At 49.1% G+C, this 18,987-nt stretch overlaps 2 protein-coding genes across 4 annotated transcripts in view; one reads left to right on the top strand and one right to left on the bottom strand.

Annotated features, from left to right (window-relative positions):
• LOC147648047 (uncharacterized) overlaps positions 1-18,987 on the top strand; it is a 102,613-nt gene that overhangs the window by 64,115 nt on the left and 19,511 nt on the right. The window lies entirely within an intron of this gene.
• LOC111945815 (maestro heat-like repeat-containing protein family member 7) lies at positions 3,288-9,311 on the bottom strand. Of its 3 annotated transcripts, none has more exons than XM_086867775.1 (16): positions 8,637-9,287; positions 8,370-8,537; positions 8,040-8,107; positions 7,779-7,895; positions 7,442-7,573; positions 6,967-7,114; positions 6,530-6,621; positions 6,307-6,444; positions 5,913-6,027; positions 5,596-5,736; positions 5,225-5,401; positions 4,947-5,102; positions 4,686-4,787; positions 4,215-4,317; positions 3,883-3,939; positions 3,288-3,606 (listed from the first exon to the last, which is right to left on the bottom strand). In XM_086867775.1, the coding sequence occupies exons 5-16, from the start codon at positions 7,552-7,554 to the stop codon at positions 3,407-3,409; spliced, it is 1,542 nt and encodes a 513-aa protein (XP_086723901.1). In that variant the 5' UTR covers positions 7,555-7,573; positions 7,779-7,895; positions 8,040-8,107; positions 8,370-8,537; positions 8,637-9,287; the 3' UTR covers positions 3,288-3,406. The 3 variants fall into 3 exon arrangements, with proteins under 3 accessions (XP_086723901.1, XP_086723900.1, XP_086723899.1); XM_086867774.1 differs by having other exon boundaries at positions 6,530-6,717; positions 8,637-9,248; XM_086867773.1 differs by having other exon boundaries at positions 6,530-7,114; positions 8,637-9,311.

The raw sequence follows: 18,987 nt of genomic DNA on the forward strand, positions 1-18,987 counted from the left end.
ATAATAGAGGCTTTTCTTTTGTAAAGTGTTAATTTGGATTCCCCAGAAATTATTTCGCTGGGTTGTCTCATTCCCATTCTTGTGGCATTTCCAGGACTATGACCTTTTGGTCCCATGTATATTGGAGTGTTTCCCTCCACAGTTTATTACTTTTCTGCCTCTCCTGTCGTCAGCCCGGTTGCCGCGGGACACGTGGTTTACCATCTTCTCGGCAGCAAGAGTATTCTTCAGGAGGGAGATTACTCCTTCTTTTATTGATTCTTTGTATGTATTTTTCCTAACTTTTATGTTTTACTAAAGGGGTATTGCACCTCAATTCCTGGAGCCACCGTCTGCACAACCCAGCTACTATATTTGCTACAAAAGGCGCAGGTTCGTTTGGATGGTAACAATAATACAAGGGATTGACTCCTTTTGAGTAGATGGCTTACCACTTCTCTGATCCTGTTTCAAATTCTCCTGCCCGTGTTCTGGTTATTAGGGCCCAATCAGTGAGTCTCCTTTGGGCAATGTAGCAAAATCTACACACCCCTCTTGGTGGGTAGCCTCTATGACAGTGGATCCACCAATGCTCTTCACATATTATACATTTAAAACAAACAAAAGGGTGACAATTCTGACATACAGCACAGCTTATTTTAACACTTCTATTATATATTTCCTCACCACTAGATGGAGGTATCTTATATACTATATAAAAACCTTTATGGAGTTTACTATTCATAAATTTCTATTAATAGTTCTTAAATATTATTTTGTTCGGGATATCTTAAGTTTCAAATCCCCAGCCGGGCTAACCACTTCCCACTTATTAGCTTTTGGTGGCTTCACAGGTCCTTTTATTCGACTCGCATGTCTCCATGCACCTAGCCCGACACTCCCAAAAGAGCGAACAAGGGGGGGAAACTCGAATTTCCGGCAAACTGTACACGCCTAGGTGAAAATCACCCCACACTCGTTTGAGGGCTCTGTCTTCAGACTTTTGCAAAAGATCTCAGTGCAAAAGGGCGGGACTGTTTTTTCTTCTTGCTGTGTATGAATTTTGACTGCTTGGTGTAGCAAAGAGACAACAAGAATTTTAAACTGAAGGAGTGCTTCCCAAGCAGATTTGGTCTCATCACCTGTCACTGTCGGACACGAAATAAGTCACACGGACGCAGCTCAAGAGATGGTGAAGAAGAAGCAAACTTTATTTCTTCTCTCACAATTTATAGCTTTCTGACCATAGCCAGGGATTGGGTAGTCAGCATAACACCTTTCCAACCACACTGGCCATAAGAGACGTGTAACAGAAGGAATGCATACATATCTATGTTTATCGTTACTGTCTTGGGAAAGTTCTTTAGAAACTATGTCAACAAGCTCCAAAGCGGAGTTTTCAGGGCGACAGTCACCCACACAGGGAAGCGAAGGGTGATGCAGCAAAAGCTGTGTGTGTGCATAACTTAAGTTGATACCTCCCTGTAGTGATTTTCCCTTTGTAAAAATGAGTGAAAATGGCAGTGCAGAAGTTAAAGCTGCATTTTATGCCCTATTAGCAAAACACAGTGCCAGACCTTCTCTGGGAGGAGAAGAGTGTGCACTTAATAACTGGTTTAATTTGGGAAATGTAATTGATAGAATATGTTCCTTACAACATGAAACAAAATTTAAACTGGGCAAAAATATATACTCTGCTCAGTTTTGGGAGCTTGTCTTACAGAAGCTATAGAAACTCACTTTAAGCAAAGAAGCAAGGAAAGAACTATTATAGACTCCCTTCAAAACCTAGTTGAAATTTTGCAAAAACAATTAGATGAAGAAAGGAATGAGATCCACCTGTTACCAGCGGCCCAAAGAGATGTGTTAAAAATTCAAAGTGGGCTTACTCACCAAAAGAAACAGAGGAGAGAGAAACCCCTCTCATTAATCAAATTTACCCTCAAAAAGAACTAACCGATGAAAAATTGTGGGGAGCACTGCTGTCCTAGCTGGAAACCTTTAATTAAAACAGAATATAATCATATCAATGATGAAGATACTGATCCGCATACAACCACTGAAGAAATCCTGTACACTGCCACTGAATTGGCTAAGTCGAAAAAGGCGTACAGGCGAGACAAAATATGTATTGTTATTATCTCTCACTGGAGGAGATCAGATTCAACTGACAGGTGAAGAAGCCAGTGGGTACTGGGGACTTCTCAACAGCAGGAGACAGACATAACCCGTGGTCCCTAACTCATCGTGCAACTTATTGGGCAGCAGGGCTTAACCCCTTGGAAAGAGGAGACTTATAGCTATAGTTGGTACCCCTGACCAACTACTGGAAGACATGCACAAAGCTGCCTGCTTGCAAATGATACATGACAGAAAATCAACTACTGGTTATGAATCACCAATGCAATTACCTGTGAAATGATGAGCCCTTTAATTTGAGGCCTTCCAGAATCACTTAAACCTAGAGCAATTCTCCTTCAAAAAACCATAGCAGCTCTAACTCCTGTTGTTGACACTAAAATAAAAGTGCACTGTGGGGGCCGAGGAATCGAGTGCTGATGATCCCCTGCAGATCTTCATCATAGGCCAGAAACCCTTTGGTGTTACATGTTAAACTCTTGTACCCCATTGGTGTTCTTCCCTGCCATTCCACCCTGCTACTTGTATCCAAGTTTCCCCCACCCCTCTCTTTCCCTATATAAATCCTGTTTTTTTTTTCTCCCCCAGTTGAGTGAAGCTGCTGTGCTAGCCCCCTTGGCTGAGGGCCCTGCACTAATAAAGGCTGATTTCTCTGTGGTAATTGCTGGCCAGAGCTCTAGTCCTTTTTCTCCCTGCATTGCCTGGGAAGGAGCTGCTGCTTAGCAAGTCATCACTTGCCAGGCCAGGAGAGGGACATGCCAGTGCCACTAAGAGCCGTCCTTCTCAGGACGCTTTTTCAGGAAGGTCGCAGCACCCCTGACATCCACCCCACCGCAGCAGTGCACCATTACTGTGATTTAAAATTAAATCCCTTTGTGTCCTTTTGCACTGAGAGATCAAACGAATCTCTCACGAGGTCCACCTGTGTTAGCAGATCATGACAGAGCCCTCAGCAAACCAACCAGCACACACACAAGGACACAGATGGCACATCCTGGCTGGGACAGGGCTTGTGCCTTCAGCAAAACCACCAGAAGCCAAGGGCTTCTGGCCATTTTCCCCGCACCATTCCACACCTGGGCAGCTTGCTGAGCACAAGCCCTTTTCCCCCTCTTCTGCTATACCCTGTACACCATGGGCAGCAAAAGAAAGCTCCTGGGAGCTATGTCTAACATAACATATCCTATATTTATATACTAAAGAAAAACAAAAAGAAGAAAAGAACAATCTTGAAAAAAAGGGAAATCTTTGCCTGCTCATGTGGCTACAGCAGACAGAGCCTGCCAGATCAGCTCTCTGCAGACCTCCAGCAGCACAGCCAGCTGAGGTCCGATAGACGAGGCCGTGAACTCCATGCCCGGCAGAGCTGATCTCGCAGCCTCTGGAATGTGGAGATCGGAGCGGGGTCTCCTGCCCTCAGCAGGCACAACGTCTGAACTGCCAGGCTTCCGACCTCCAGGCTGCTGTCATCCATCATGTCTTCAAGGGCTGGAAGAGAGACAAACAGATCCCAGACCTGCAAGGGCCCCCGGAAAGCCCCCTGCCAGAGCCATCCCAGTCCGCTCTTGCCATGGCCAAGAGGGAGCAGGGACCAAGGGGAACAGGCCAAAGCTGCAACCATGAACACCCCACGTGCCCCTGAAATCTCGGTGTGCTCTGCCCACGCTGCCCCTCATCCACACATTGAGCAGAGCCCTCCGCAGCCAGGCCAGGACTTGCAGCTCCCCCCGCCAGCCCCGCTGACAGCCCGCTGCCCTCACTCACATTGGTAAATGAGCTGCAGCTCTTCCTTCTGCCCCATCAGGAGCCGCTCGGCAATCCCTGGGAATACAGAGCCTGTCAGGGCCCCGGCGGCACAGCTCCCTGCCAGCGGCGCTGCCAGCCCTGGGGCCACACGCCCTCCCGCCCTGGCAGGGCTCAGCCCCAGCCCTTGCCGCATCCTGACTCAGCCCAAGGGCACGGCTGCCAGAGGCCGGCAGCAGCCCCGAGAGCAGCCGGGGCTCTAGGGCGCCGGGCCCGGGGGCCGCTGCCGGGACAGCAGCAGCCGGGGCCGGGGCCGAGCTGCGGCGGGGAGGAAGCCCGGGCTCGCGGCTCACCGATGAACCTGATCGCTGCCGCTCGCAGGGGCTCCTGTGGATTCTGCAGGTATGGCAGGGCCCGGTGCAGGTGCTCGGCCGCTCGGCTCTCGTCCTGTGCCAGCTGCGGAGAGCGGCAGGAGGGAAGGGTTGGCGCGGGCTCTGCCCCTCGGCCGGGCGCTGCCTGCGGCCAGCCCCGGCCTCCCGTGGCCGCCCAGCCCTGAGGCACCGGGCAGCAGCCGCTGGTGCCGGGCTCTGGAGGGGGCAGAGGGCCGGCTGCTGCCCGGGGAGCCGCGGTGCCGGCCCGCCCCGCAGCCCCAGTGGCTCGGGGCTCCATCGGCAGCCGGCTCGGGGCCACAGGAGCCTGGAGAAGAAGCCGTGCGGCCCCCGGCTGCGGCACTGGGCAGGGGCGCAGCTGCCAGCCCCATACACCGAGCGCCGGAGACAGGGGGCTTCTCCAGGCTAAAGCTGGGCCTTCCAGGCCGTCCTTACCAGGACCTCAGCTAACTTCCACATTTGCTTGTTCTTCATGGGATTTCCAAGATCTCTCCTCTTCAGGAACTTGGTCATGCTAAGCAGTGCTCTCTGAGAGGCCTGGAGAGCAGCAGAGACCCGCAGATGGCCCCACAAGGCAGGGCACAGGACCCGCATTCGTGTGCCAAGGCCTGCAGGAGGCTGCAGCCGGCAAGGTGCCAGGGCAGGAGGCAGCCGAGCCCCCTGCCTGGGTGACAGCAGCAGCCCGGGAGTCCTCACCTCTGCTACACGCTGGTTCTCGTCGTGGCAGTGGAAGAAGAGTGGCAGCAGGCTCTGGCACATTTGTGTCTCCAGGGCTTCTTTTTCCATTTCAGCTAAAACAATCACCAATGTTTGGAAGAGCAGTATGGACACCAGCTGCACCTGGCTATTATTCTATATGGAAGGAAGAGAAAAAAACCTCAGCCCTGTCGGCACGGGGCTCAGCAGAGCACAGGCCTGGTGCACCAAGTGTCCAGGCAGCAGCCAGTGGCTCGGCTGGGGGCACAGAGCCTTACGTGGTCAAAGAGTGGTGGGAGCACCTCAGCCAGCTGCAGGGCGATGGGGCTGGGTATCAGCATCTCCTTGTCCAAGACTACAAAGCTGAGTACCATGATTGTCATCCTAACTATTTCTCCATCTGCGTCCCGCAGGAGCTCCACAAGCCTTTCAGTCAGGCTCCACATCTTTTCATTCTGTGTGGAAGACAAGTCTGTGAAATGCCACCTTGCTGCCACAGGGCTAAGAGGCCAAAGGCCTGTCCCAAAGCACTCAGGCAGCTGAAGCGGGAGGCAAGAGAGCTGCCAGCAGCTGCCTCGGTGCCCGAAGCCCAGCCGAGCCCAAGTGACTTTGTTCCCCAGTGCAGCTTCTGCCACTGCCCACTTCTCACCATTGAGGGATCGTCACTGAGCTTGAAAAGGGCTCTGAGCACTAGATGACGCTTGTCCCTGCACTCACTACTCAGGTGCCTTGAGAAGATTTCCAGGAGCCTGTTAGCACCACGTTCACTCAAGTCCAGGTAGTCCAGGATCTGAAAGGCACAGGACAGTGACAGGGGAGCCAGCCGGCAGGAGCAGAAACCACACAGGAAACAGGGCCCAGGCGGCAACCCAGGGCATGGGCACCGTCCCAGGCAGCTGCAGCTATGAGAGGGCAGAGAGGTGGCAGACAGCTCTGCAGGGAGGCAGTTCTGGCCATGGGGCTTACCTCCACAAGGAATGCCAGGGCAGGCAGATCCCAGCGTGCCCCCTGTGTGCTAAGAACCCGGAGCAGGTAGCGAGCAATCCGGGAACACAAGCGCCTGGAGACACAGGATATCTCCCTTCCAGGGTGAAAAAGTAACCAAGACTATGAGCCAGAGGGACAAACATCTCCCAGGAATGACTGAAAAGTCCTGATCTTTCACCATGATCCTGCAAGGGGATCTGAGCCTTTTGGGAGGTGACTGCTCATGGGAGCCTTCCTCTCCCAGACTTTTCCAGTCTCCTTGGTCATCCCTTGGTGATGAGGCCCTTTGGCCCTCGACAATGGGGACTGTAGACACAGGGCAACCTGGGCACAGGGCACAAATGCCAGAGGCAGTGGGGAGAAGGGGTCTCACCTGGCCAGCAGACCCACGGCATAGTGGTGGGTGTCGGCACAGAGCAGCGTGTCCCAGCCACACTTGCGTTCCATTGACAACACCACTTCATTACAGCGCATTTGGCAGAGCAGGGACTTCAGGGTCTGCACTGCAAACCTGTGTGCACAGCAAAGCCCAGGTCATGCTGGGAGCACTGGCTCCTGCCCTGGGGACATGGCAGGAACAGGATGGGATGGAGCACCTGCTGGGGCTGATGGCAAGGCCATGTTGCTCCTGGCATCCCTTCCAGAAGGCATTGAGATCCTCTGATATATCCAAAGTGCTGAAGAACACCTGGAAGAGCAGATGCACAAAGAGGCGGGGGAAATACACATTCACTACCCGTGGGACACAGGGCACCTGAAGGAACTTCCACATCACCACTGTTGCCTGCAAAGGACAAAGCACCCAGGGATAGTGCCCAGTGCCAAGGCATCTGTGTGGCAGGGCCTGAGCGCGGCAGGGCAAGGCCAGGGGAAAGCCTTGGGGAGCTCCACGCCTGGTGCCCCTGAAGCTGCCCCTAGGCCAGGTTTCAGCCCAGTGCCTGAGGCAGGCAGATGCGGTGGGGGAAGGAGGAAACAGAGCTATTGGAGAGGCGGTCGGCCATGGGGTGAGCAAAGGCCAGTTGCAGAAACTCACAGCCAGGGCAAAGACACCCATGTTGTCCCCATCAGAGGTGCACTTGCTGTGCTCTGGCCAGGTTCTCAGCACATCAAGGAGTATCTGCATCACTGGCTCCACAGTCCTGCTCGAGCACATGATGGTCTTCCACATGGTCATAGCAGCTCTGCAGGGTGACAGCTCTGTCTCACGGGGATCTCAGACACATCCCCGTGGCCTGGGCAGCAGTGTCAGGGGAAGCTGAACTGGCTGCCAGCTCTGCCTCTGCCCGCTGCCCCTCACTGGCAGCGGCACCCAGGCAACCCAGCCCTGTGGGGACAGGGCCCTGACGGGGCATGGCATGGCAGCAGGCTCAGAGGCCAATGGAGCAGGGCTGGGAAATGTCCCAGGTACACAGGACCCTGGAACTCTCTGTTGGTCAGACACTTGGTCCAGGCTGTGCAAGCTGATGTGCTGGGGAGCCCTGAGCCCTCTGGGCACATGGGCCTCGTACCTGTCACACGTTGGGGCCACACGCAGGAGAGCAGTGACCACGTCAGCGGGCTGTGCCTCGGTCAGATCCAGCAGGGTCCTGCCCAGCCTGGAGTCAGCAGACTCATTGGCCATGAGACACTGGTGGATGTACCTAACCATGGCAGGCACATGGAGAAGGTACAAGGGGAGACTTGGAAAGCTGCCAGAGGGAGTTAGGAATGTCCCCAGCTTCCCCAGAGAAGTGCTTCCCTTGTCACCACGCTGCAATGGCCTCAAAGGCTTAGAGTGATCAGCAGGCATGGCTTGGGAGGCCAAGCGATCCCTGGAGGATCAAACCCTGGCCACAGGCTGCTTACTTGCTCTGGAATGGAAACACCCTCCTCCAAAATGAATTCCATCATGGCAGCACTGGTGTAGCTGGTGTAGACGTCACCATCTTCCATGGACCCAGTGCCCATGACGCTAGTCTCTTCCTGCCAAATGCGCTTGATGAATTTGCATGTTGGGTAGGAGAAGGAAGGGTGGGAAGAGAGGGATATTGCATGGAGTGTTCCAAGCATGGTGCTGAGCTGAGCAGTGCCAGCAGGCCCAGCCCAGTTGGGGATGGCTGCAGGTACCTGTGCAGGTGTTTTGTGGAAGAGGCTACAGGCAAGGTCCCGCTCTTGTGTCTGGTCCATGGCTACATCTGGCAAAGAGCGAGAGCAGCCAGAGCTGACGGGCTGCAGGAGTGGCCAGAGAACGCAGCCCAGCTCTGGGCTGTCCCCAGGCAGGGACAGCCCCAAGATGCCCCAGGGGATGGAGCATGGCCACTGCTGGAGAGGCAGCCTCAGCCCCACTTGTGTCCTGTCCCTGGGTGTGTCTCCACAGGATAGGGTGGGATGGGATGAAATGGGATGCAATGGGTTGGGATGCGGCAACCAGCCTTTTGTCCCAGCTCTGCCACTCACCCTCCTCCAGTGGCTGGAACTCCTGCACCTCTTCAGTCTCCACTTCTGGGGCAGCTCCAGGACCTTCTTCCTCCTCCTCCTCCTCCTCCTGCTCTTCCTCATCCACCCAGACCAGCTTGGGCACTCTCGGGGGTTGCTGCTCCAGATCTTCTCCAACACTCTCCCATCCTTTCCATAGGAACAGCACCAGGGGATGGCATGGCATGCAGTGGGATGCGGCCAAGCTAGCAACAGACACTAGTCCTAAGGCCAAACTCTGCAACTCACCCTCCTCCAGTGTCTGGAATTCCTGCATCTCTTCAGTCTCTACCTCTGGGGCAGCTCCAGGGCCTTCTTCTTCCTCCTCCTCCTGCACCCAGGCCAGCTTGGGAACTCTTGGGGTTGCTGCTCCATGGCAGTGCCTGGATTTATGGTACTTGCAAGAGTGCCTTTAGAAAAGCTCCGAGGCAGGGAGTCCTGCAGTCGTACCTGGAAGGCACCTGCAAGACTCAAGTCCTGGCAAGACTGCAAGACTCAAGTCCTGGCAAGACTGCAGGACAGCAAGTCCTGCACTTGGGTCTTGAGGGCTCCTGCCACAAGGACAGGAGGCTCCTCCTCAAGGATTGTGCCCTGGTCTCAAGGGCAGTGACTGCAGGGATGCGCGATGCCTCAGAAAAGCTCCGAGGCAGCAAGTCCCACTCTCTGCCCTCGAGGGCACCTTAAGAAGATAAGCCTCGGCAAGGCCACAGGTCACCAAGTCCTGTGGTCTGGCCTCGAGGTCACCTGCAGGAATGACGGCTCAGAGAAGCTCTGGGTCACACACAAACGAGTGTGCTGTGCGGGGGCTCCTCACAGCACCGCTCTGGCGTGTCCTGTCTCGTTGCGTGCACCGAGCACTCTGGTGTGGTCTTGTCACCACCAGGTCTTGTCCATTCCACCGTTACCATGCTGCACCATGTCACTAACGGCCCTTGCACACACTGCCACCTTCCTGGTTCCTCCCCCATTGTCGTGGTTTTAAACAAATAACTAAAACAATTATTTCTTGCTGTGAGATATGGATTAGAACAAGGGCAAAACAGGCATAAAACTTAAAAGGAAAAAAAAGAAAGTTTACTGACAAACTACAATAATAAGAATACCAGAATAAACTTCCAGAAAAACCTTTTCATCCCCATCTACCCACTATTCCCTTGTTCACATGTCAACAGAGACAAAAACTTTGGAACATTGGTGGTTAAAACAGTCCCAATTCTTGCTACAGTCTTTTCACCAGTCTTTGTAGGGAAACAGAAGTTTCTTCCTGTTAATTTATGGAGTTTCTTACAAGAAAACTATTTTTGTTATAGTTTTCCATTGCCCTAATGTCAGCTGCCCAGAGCTGCTATTATCAGAGCCCACTCCTCCCATTTTCACATCACTCTGAAGTGTGTATGGGCCATGAGTCTAGGCATGGCATTTTAAGGATGTTATTCAAAGGCAAAAAAGTCTTCTTCATCTGTTTCTGTGAGCTTCACCAGAAAACAGTTTTCTCATTGCCTCTCAAGGCTTCAAATCTCCCAGCACTTCACTATACCATAATTACTCTACTTTTTACTCAAATTTACACTTGAACACTTTATTCCTCCCTACATACTGTATCATGAATTAAAGGAGTTCTTTTCAGGACTTCATTGTCCATCTCCATAGTTTTAACAGAGAGATATTTCAGCTTAATTAAAGCATCTTAATTCTCTACCTCTTCTGAAGCTTCTTTTCTTTCCTGTCACTGGTAGTTTATATAGTCTCTTTTCATGTTGATCACTCTCTCTCTCTCTCTCTGGATAAAAAGATTAATCCGCAAGTCTCATCTGGGTAATGAAAGAGTTAAAATCTTGCCCAGGCTTTTGTAGATGGTTTGGTGATCTCTGCCGAACAGGAGTTGGAGCCGTCTGCGATGGAAGGTTCTTCATAGCTGCTCTGGAGAGTGTGGCTGTCTCTGCTTGCTGCAGGTCCAGAGCCTCTCTCCTTATTCACTCGGCAGTTTCTAGTGAATTTAGTTACAGCAGAAACCTGCAGCCGAGCCAGAGATCGGACCGGCCCAACCAGAGCCCGGGGAAAGCCTTCCTTAGGCCCCATCTCCCAGCCGGGAGCCGCTGGGCCCAGCCTAGTCCCCGCCCGGCCGCATGGCCTGGGCAGGGAACGGGAGGCCTGGAGCTCCGCCACCCTTCACAGCCAGGAAACAAAGAGAACCAAGTGAGCTCTGCTTTTACACTTTAAGGTAGGGTTCACAAGTTGATCCCACTTTTCAATGGCCTATATTGCTGTCAATTCTCAGCAATGACCGATAATTGGTCAGGAGAAAAGACTCCAGGCAGTTCCCAGCAACTTCAACTTCCTTAAAGGTAAAGTAACTCCATGACACCCATCCCCTCCAAAGTGGCCCAGGTTGGAAGGAATCTCTTGCCCAAAGTGTCTAAGACAGCATGACAGGATCTTTAGGAGCGCCTCAAACCATCAGCAAACGCTGCCCTGCTCTGCAGGCTCAGGGCAGCAGAAGGAGCCCCCAGGGCTGCCTACGCAGCCGCAGCAGGAAGGGCATGGGGCCCTGCACAGAAGCTGGCACGGCCTCTTTGGGACATGGCCCGGATGGTGGCCATCCTAAACCTGCACAGGGTGTGACACAGACAAGGAACGTGTGTGCCTGAATGCTGCTCTGAGCCCTGGGGCCTGGCCAGCACTGAAATCAGCAGGTGTGGCAGAGTCCCTGCCAAGGCAGACCTTCCGCCACCCCCCAAGGCGAGCCTTGGCAGTGCTGGTGACCTTCTCCTGCCCCAGAGACCTGTGCCCCTGGGGGGCTTCTCTGCCGGGGGGCAGGCAAAGCCCACGTGCATTGGGGGCTGGGCTCCATCCTGCAGGGGCTTCCTGGATCAACTCTTGCTATCTGTCCCATGACATTGCCCCTTCCTGGAGTAATTTTTTTTCCCTAGAAGGGATTAGCAGTAGCACCAGAACACTATCAGGTTCTGGGTTTCCCTGGACAATTTAATTGTACTGAGGTTTTCCCATGTTTCTTTCTGCTTTTCTTGCTTGCATCCTGGAAAAAAAAATTGGATCTACACAGCCTCTGATATTCTACATTCTTCTTGCTGTGTGTCTGGCTGTGGCAGCTCGTGTCCAAACACAACTGCATCTCCGCTGAGCACGGGAATGGACGGCTACAAACAGGGAGGTCCCCAGCGAACCTCAAGGCAGGCCCATGGGGAAGTGCAGACTATTGGGATAACTCTGGGCAGAGAAGCTGTTCTGTGTCTCTGATTATGGTGCTGCTGCCCAGAAACTAGGCAAGAAAACTGTACTCCTTAATATAAGACCTATGGAGCAGGTATTTGTTTATTTGATTCCGAGATTTAGGGGCGTTGCTTCACTCATTCATCCATTCTTCACACTGTACTGCTTTTATATATTTTTTTAGTTAATGTGCACATTATGCTTTCCTAACCTTCATATTGCAGCGTATTTTCCAATCACGTGGTTATGTAAGCCCTTGTAGCACGTGTGCGGTTTCTACACGAGATGGTCCTCAGCCTCCTGGTGGTTGTTTTGGATGATGGCTCGTAAGACTTCCTCAGGCTTGAACTTTTCACCCCTGCTTCCAAGGCGTGCTCTATATGATTGTCTGCTCACATAGTCTGTGGTTAGTTTTTGCAGTTCACTTGTTCTGCTAAATTTGCTGATTTCTAAAAAGTGCTTCATTTACATACCCTGTTACAACACAACTACTTACTGCACAGCTCCAGCTTTTTGTGTAGCTCAAACATTATCTCATTGCCTTTGCAACAAGTCTGCCCTTTCTTTTATCCTTTGCAAATTCTTTTGCAGCTATAGTCTTGTTGTGGTCACAAAATATTTACCTGTTTTGATCCTGAATGTCATTTTAATTTGCTTCAATTTGTGATACATGGTGACAGTTTGGTTAAATATCATATGAAACTCTGGCTCATCATGCAGGTTCCTAAGATTAGTATTCCAGTTCCTAAAATTTGTACAATTAGTTGTGTTAGCCAATTCGTATAAGGTAGCCAAGATCTTAGAGTTTCCCACAAATGTTTACTCCAAGACGTATCGTCTTTGGTTACTTCAGGGAGCACCTTTGCACGTTGCCAAATGGTATGGATATCCATTGCTCTTTGCCCTGACTGATCTCTCTAAGTGCAACAACTGGTATTAATTAGAATACAAACTCTTCCCATTTGGGATTTTATCATCTCTAACACCATGTGGTTTTGAAAGACTGCTTCTTTTAGTGAGTTTATTTCATTTTGTAGTCTTAGTAAGTGTTGTGGTTTTAAAGCATTAGCTAAAAAATCACTAGAAAACTTATTCATTTCTTGCTGTGAGATATGGATTAGAAGAAGAGCAAAACAGGCTTAAATCTTTAAAGGAATAAACAAAATTTATTAACAAAACTACAAGAATAAGAAACCAGAATAAAACTTCCAGAGCTCCTTTTTCCCCACTATTCAACCATTCTCTCATTCACTTGACAACACAGAGACAAAAAACTTTGATGGTTAAAACAGTCCCAACTTTGCTATAGTCTCTTCATTAGTCTTTGTAGAGAAAAAGAACTTCTCTTTTGCTAATCTATGGAGTTGTTCACAAGAAACCATTTTCCTATGGTTTTCTATTGCTCTGATGCCAGCCACCTGGAAAACTCTGTCATCAGTTCTCTCCTCACATTTTTTACATCACTCTGAGCTGTGTTATGGGTCATGGGTCAAGGGATGTCATTTTAAGGATGAGTTATTCAAAGGCAAAAGTGCTCTTCATCTGTCTCTGTGAGTATCTCTGGAAACAGAAGTTTTCTCTTAAGGCCACAAATTTTCAACAACTCTCCCTTCTCCGTTTTTGTTCCAGCATCATGTAAGATTACAACTACTTCACCATTTGCTTAAATTCACACTTCAAAATACTCTATTCCCCCCAAAATACTCTTTCATGAATTAAAGGAGTTTTTCAGAACACTATTGTCCATCTCTATAGTTTTAGCAAAAGAATATTTCAGCTTATTAAAGCATCTCTTTATTTCTCTCCCCATCTGAGGCTGAATTCCTTTCTTCACTGTCTTTGATAGTTTATGTTTTCTCTTTACCTGTTGATCACTCTCTCTTTTCCTCTCTCTCTCTGGAAAAAAAAAGGATTAATCTGCAAGTCTCAGCTGGGTAGTGAAAGTGTTAAAATCTTGCCCAGGTTTTGTAGATGGTTCTGTGATCTCTGCCAGAGCAGCCGCTGGACCTGTCTGCAATGGAAGATTTTTTTCATGGTGGCTCTGGAAAGTGTAGTCACTGTCTCAGCACACTGCAAGTCAATGGCTTTCTCTCTCCTTACTCGGCAGTCTCTGATGAAACTCAGCAACGGCAAAAACTGCAAGCCAGGGACTGGCCTGGCCTGGCCAGAGCCCAGGGTGAAGCCCCGCAGGCCTCATCTCCTGGCCGGGAGCCACAGCAGGCCCAGCCCAGCCCCTGCCCGGGCCACATGGTCTGGGCAGGGGAACGGGAGGCCAGCTGGAGCTCTGTTACCTTTCACAGCCAGGAAACAAAGAGACAAAGAAATTCCCAGGCTTAGGTCTCAAGGTGGTGTTCACAGGTTGATCTCATTTTTCAACGGTCAAAACTGCTGTCAATTCTCAGAAATGGCCAGTTGTTTGCCGGGAGAAAAACTCCCAGCAGCCTCCAGCAGTTTTAACTTCCTTAGGTGTTTCTTTTTGTTTTCTTAAATGCCAATCTGTCACAGTAAGTCTTCTGCTGTTGAGTTAGCAATCCTATTTTGCTGAGATGTTTGAAATTGCCTTTTCCAATTGTGCAATTCTTAAAATTGGGAGCAACGCTCTAACAAAACTGTGAATCCTTGCGCTGCATCACACCAGTGGGCTATTGGGTGTTCTCTTAGCGAGTCTGTTCTTCCATAGTCCTTGAATAATAAGTGTCATTTCATTAGTTTGATTTATAACCTGTAAATGAGGGATAAGGCATCCCATGGTTACATTGGCCAGTGCAGTCACCTGGTAATTGCTTTAATGCTATTCCATTCCCACAAAACCACCAAGATGCATCAGTAAGATCACAGCTGGTATCAATTCTCACAGACTCATTTCTCGTATGTCTATCAAAAAGACAGGTTTTCCACCTTGGATGAGTGACATGGACCCACCCAGCTGTGTTACTGGAAAAGTTGCTGAGATCTGTTCCAGACTTGTTCAGCCCTGTGTATGTGACTGACTCCTTGATAGGTAGTAATTGGAAAAGGGGCTTTCCCAGGGAAGATCCTGCCTGTCTACATTGAGCACTAGTATTGTGTAAGCTGTAGGGGTTCAAATCTGACCAATTAATTACTTGATGGTACCCCTGTTAAGGGAAGGTTCCATTGTTGCACCTCTCTGCAAAGACAGAAATCCCTGAGTCCTGTGTAATTAGCTGTGGCCCCTTTCAGTGTTACATAGGTGTCAACACTGAAGGCAGTGACAGTATAATCAATGAAAAAGACAGTGAAATACAATATTAATTTAATGGTTTATGAGTGAATTGCAATTTTAGTCTATGATCCCCAACAGGTTTGGTCATCCAGGGTTTACTTGGTGATTTCTTCACTGGGGTGTAGTGAATCAAGGTCGTCTTTCCTTTACTCAAACGGATGTAAAAGCAGTCAGAAACACTTGGAACAGTCTGTCCCACTTTTCTTGCAGAGGATCACCTGTAAAATTCTTACCATACACTCAGTCACCAGGATCAATTACATGCAATTTATGATCTGGCTGCTTAGGTTGAATCTCAAACACAGTATTAAACTTCTGGAGCAATTGTTTGTTTATAGCCATTAAATAGTCATAGATATATTGATTACCAATTTGCGCCAAATTTTTATCACAAGTAACATTTCATCCATAAGGTCTGCCATAAAGCATTTCAAATGGGCTAACTTTTTATTTAGACCTAGGTTTTATTCTGAGTCTGATAAGGGCAATAGGTAAAGCTTGATACCAATATAAATTCATTTCTTGACCAATTTTAGCCATCTGTTGTTTGATCATAGGGTTCAGCTTTTCTACTTGACCACGAGCTTGTGGTCTATAGGGCGTGTAAAGCTGCCAGTGGATTCCTAATGCTTTGCTGAAAGCTCGCACCATTTGTGCACAGAAATGTGATTCTCCATCAGAGGATATTTCTCTAGGTGCACCAAACCTAGGTATGATCTCATTCAACAATGCTTTTGTCATTTCTCTAGCTTTATTTGTCCTACAAGGGAACGCTTCTGACCACCCAGAGAAAGTATCAGTAAGTACCAGGAAATATCAAAATCACCCCCCACTTTCTTGGGAGTTCAGAAAAGTCTATCTGCCACAAGTGTCCAGGAAATGCTCCTCCTAAAAACTCCTTTTTCTAGCCTAACTGTTGGATTTGGATTATTCTTCAAACACGTCACACATTGTGATGTTACTTCTTCAACACTTTCCTGCAAGCTTAGGCCTGCAATTTCTTCCCTTAGGTATTGGGGTAAGGGCTCTGCTCCCCAGTGAGATTTCTCTCCCCACCTTCAGACTTCACATAATGTCTCATAAACTTTTCTGGTGGTATTAGTTGACCTGTTCCTAATTTTCCCCAACCATTTTCTAGAAGTTTTCCTTTATTTTCATTAATCCATTTATAATCAGAAGGTTGGTATTTTACAGGCTGCTTAGTTGATACTGCAGTAGGTATTAGAGCTGCCACAAGTGGTTAATTTCTTTTGGCAGTGATTCCAGCTTCAGAATCTGCAAATTTGTTGCCTGCTTCCGGGAGGCTGTTACCTTTAGAGTGCCCTCAGCAATGTATAATTGCCTCTTGCAATGGGAGTTCCACCGCCTCGGGGAGCCTGAGGATTTCAGCTGCGTGTTTGACGATCTCCTTTGGTGAATGTAGTCAGGAGTCCCCTTTCCCTCCTTATGGCTCCGTGGACATGAACAATTCCATAAGCATATTTGGAATCAGAGCAAATAATATTTTTCTTTTCCATTGCCATTTCTAATGCTCAAGTGAGGGTGTCCTGGTTTAGGGCAAATTTGGGAAGAAACCTCCAAATGCCGTCCCTCCTGAAAGCAAATTCAAGTGGCCCCTCCCCTAGTTGGTTTGGGAAAAGATTTCTTTGGAGAAAAATGGACAAAATATTTATTTAGCAGCCAAGTATTCACAAGTATAAAAAATGAATAATATTACACAATAAAACTTTTCACAGTTCTGAAGAGATGGTAAATTCAGAAAGTCCTTTTTTGCAGAGTGTAACTCAGCTCACTCAGTCTCTTATCAGTCCCTCTGGTGCTGGAGTGCAGAGTCCCAGGCCCTGGTGGGCCACAGGCATGAGCTCCTGGTATTTCTCTGTATTTTCAGTTCAGAGCAGGTTTAAACCATTCCAAGGAAAAGAAAAGCCACAGTCCAAGGGACTTCTCTGCCTCAGCTAGCTAAAAAAACTAACTAAAAGCAAAGGAGACCTCTGTCTCACTGTCCATCCATACTGCAGACAACACAGTCCAGGAGCAGGATGCGGGGGAGTGAGGGCAGTTTCTGAAAACAAACTGCATGCTTCCTTTTTTCCTCTCTTTGCTCTCAGAACCAGTCTTAAACGTGCAGAAATTAATATCCAGCGTCAACAGAACAGACAACTGGGAATACAAGCATCATAAAGTCACCCCAAGGCTATTATCTCAGTCTTTTGTGCTGAGGCTCCTGCTGGTCACGGGTTTGACTCGATTACCTCCAAGACTGTAGTCACAGTGTAGCCCACCCTTTTCACTCCCTGTCTCACAAAACTGCTGCCAACAGTGAACCAGTTCATGGCACCTGGGAGCGGCTCCTCCTTTAGATCTGGGCAGCTGGAATACACAGCTTTGATGGTCTCTAGGCAGTCACGTACTACAGGTTCAGCTTCAGACCCTCCTTGCAGAAAAGAGGCAGGGTTAATAATATTGGTCACTTGAATTTCAGTATCATCAGATTCAGCCAAGACTGCTTGGTAGTTTTGGAACCTCGAGGAAGACAACCAATGGTTCCCTTTCTGATCTAATACAGGTGGCACTGTGTGTGACACTAAGACAATCACCTTTTGCCCTAGTGTAAACTTCTATGCTTCTTCAATGTTTGTGATCACTGCTGCTGCTGCCCTAAGGCAGGCAGGCCAGCCTTTGGCCACAGTATCAAGTTTAGAAAAATAGGCTACTGCCCTTTTGTAAGAACCCAGGTGTTGTGCCAGAACCACTAAAGCTATTCCCCGTCTCTCATGGGAGAATAACCAAAATTACTTCTTTCACACAGCCCCAAAGCAGGGACCCTCATGAGTTCACGCTTCCATTTTTCAAAGGCCCTGTTTGCTTTGGGGTTCCATATCACGACATTTTCAGAGATTTTCACCAATTCATATAAAGGTTTTTCAATCAATCCATAGCCGTGTACCCACAGTTGGCACCAACCTGTCATTACAAGGAAAATACAGAGTTCTCTTACGGTCTGTGGTTGATGTGTCTGGAAAATTGCTTTCTTCCGGGCAGTTCCCAAGGACCGTTGTCCTACAGAGGCCTCATATTTGAGGTAGGTCACTTGTTGCTGTTCCAGTTGGGCTTTCTGTTGAGATACTCAATAACCATTCAATCCAAGAACATTCAAACTGCCCATTCAAAACATTCTTTAGTACTTTCAGTGGCAATCAACAAATCATCTACATTCTGTGGGAGTGTTCCTTGCCAGGCAGAGACTGCTATTGCTCTAATTCTTTAGCCAATTGATTCCTGTTACAAATGACTCAGACCATAAGCAGGAATGAGTAAATAAAATTTAGTTAGATCATGTTCAAGTTACAAAGCAAAGTGGGGACAGGGCTGGGAGCATTTTGAGACTCTTTCTGCTCACCAGAGGCTCAGCCCACAGAATGGTGTCTCTGCCTTTTATACACTCAAGGTTGCACCAGCTACATTAATATTGATAAGCAGTCCCTGTATTTCCTCCCAGCACCTCCCACTGTCCGTGGCTTTGCCCATATATGTATACTTGGCTCCTCCTAGGGTCCGTGGCCTCATCCCTAGCGGTAGATTTGGCTCCTCCCAAGGTCTGTCAGTCAGTCCTCTGTGCCTTTTGTCGGTGAAGCCCTTCTTGCATCTTGACTGATGGTGAGATGTTGGCCTGCCAAGCCTCCCAGCACCCAGTGTCCCCCACTCCCTGCCACCTCTTGCCAGGGACAAGAGTACGCCCACCCTGACGTGTTTTGACAGCCCGGCCAGCCAGAGCTGCCAGGCAGTAACCGCAGAAAGGAAGGGGAGGATTGAAGGGACAGCAGAAAAGGGTTGAAGACCAAACTGGAACCACAGGAGTACCTGTCAAAAGACCTATAAATCTTAACAGAACTTCTTCCCAACATACTTAATAACTCCTCCTCATTTGCGTGAGCCAATCATTACACCTTATTCATTGCAATTCCCAAAAATTTTGGGAATCTTTTTGAACCCTTGAGGTAATACCCTCAATGCATCCAGCTAAGGTTGTTTTTTCCTGCCAGTGGTGGGATTCTCCCATGCAAAAGCAAATGTATTTTGATTTTCTTCTGCAAATGGAAGACAGAAGAAAGCATCTTGAAGAAC

This window comes from Cyanistes caeruleus, chromosome Z, assembly GCF_971803275.1.
Source record: "Cyanistes caeruleus chromosome Z, bCyaCae1.hap1.1, whole genome shotgun sequence".
NCBI lineage: Eukaryota > Metazoa > Chordata > Aves > Passeriformes > Paridae > Cyanistes > Cyanistes caeruleus.

Coding starts and splice junctions, on each gene's coding strand:
- LOC111945815 (XM_086867773.1), bottom strand. CDS start 7,554: ATGGCCAATGAGTCTGCTGACTCCAGGCTGGGCAGGACCCTGCTGGAT. Junction 7,115..7,441: donor GTGGCCCCAACGTGTGACAG/GTACGAGGCCCA, acceptor GTCACCCTGCAG/AGCTGCTATGACCATGTGGA. Junction 6,445..6,529: donor CTTGCCATCAGCCCCAGCAG/GTGCTCCATCCC, acceptor CTGTGCACACAG/GTTTGCAGTGCAGACCCTGA.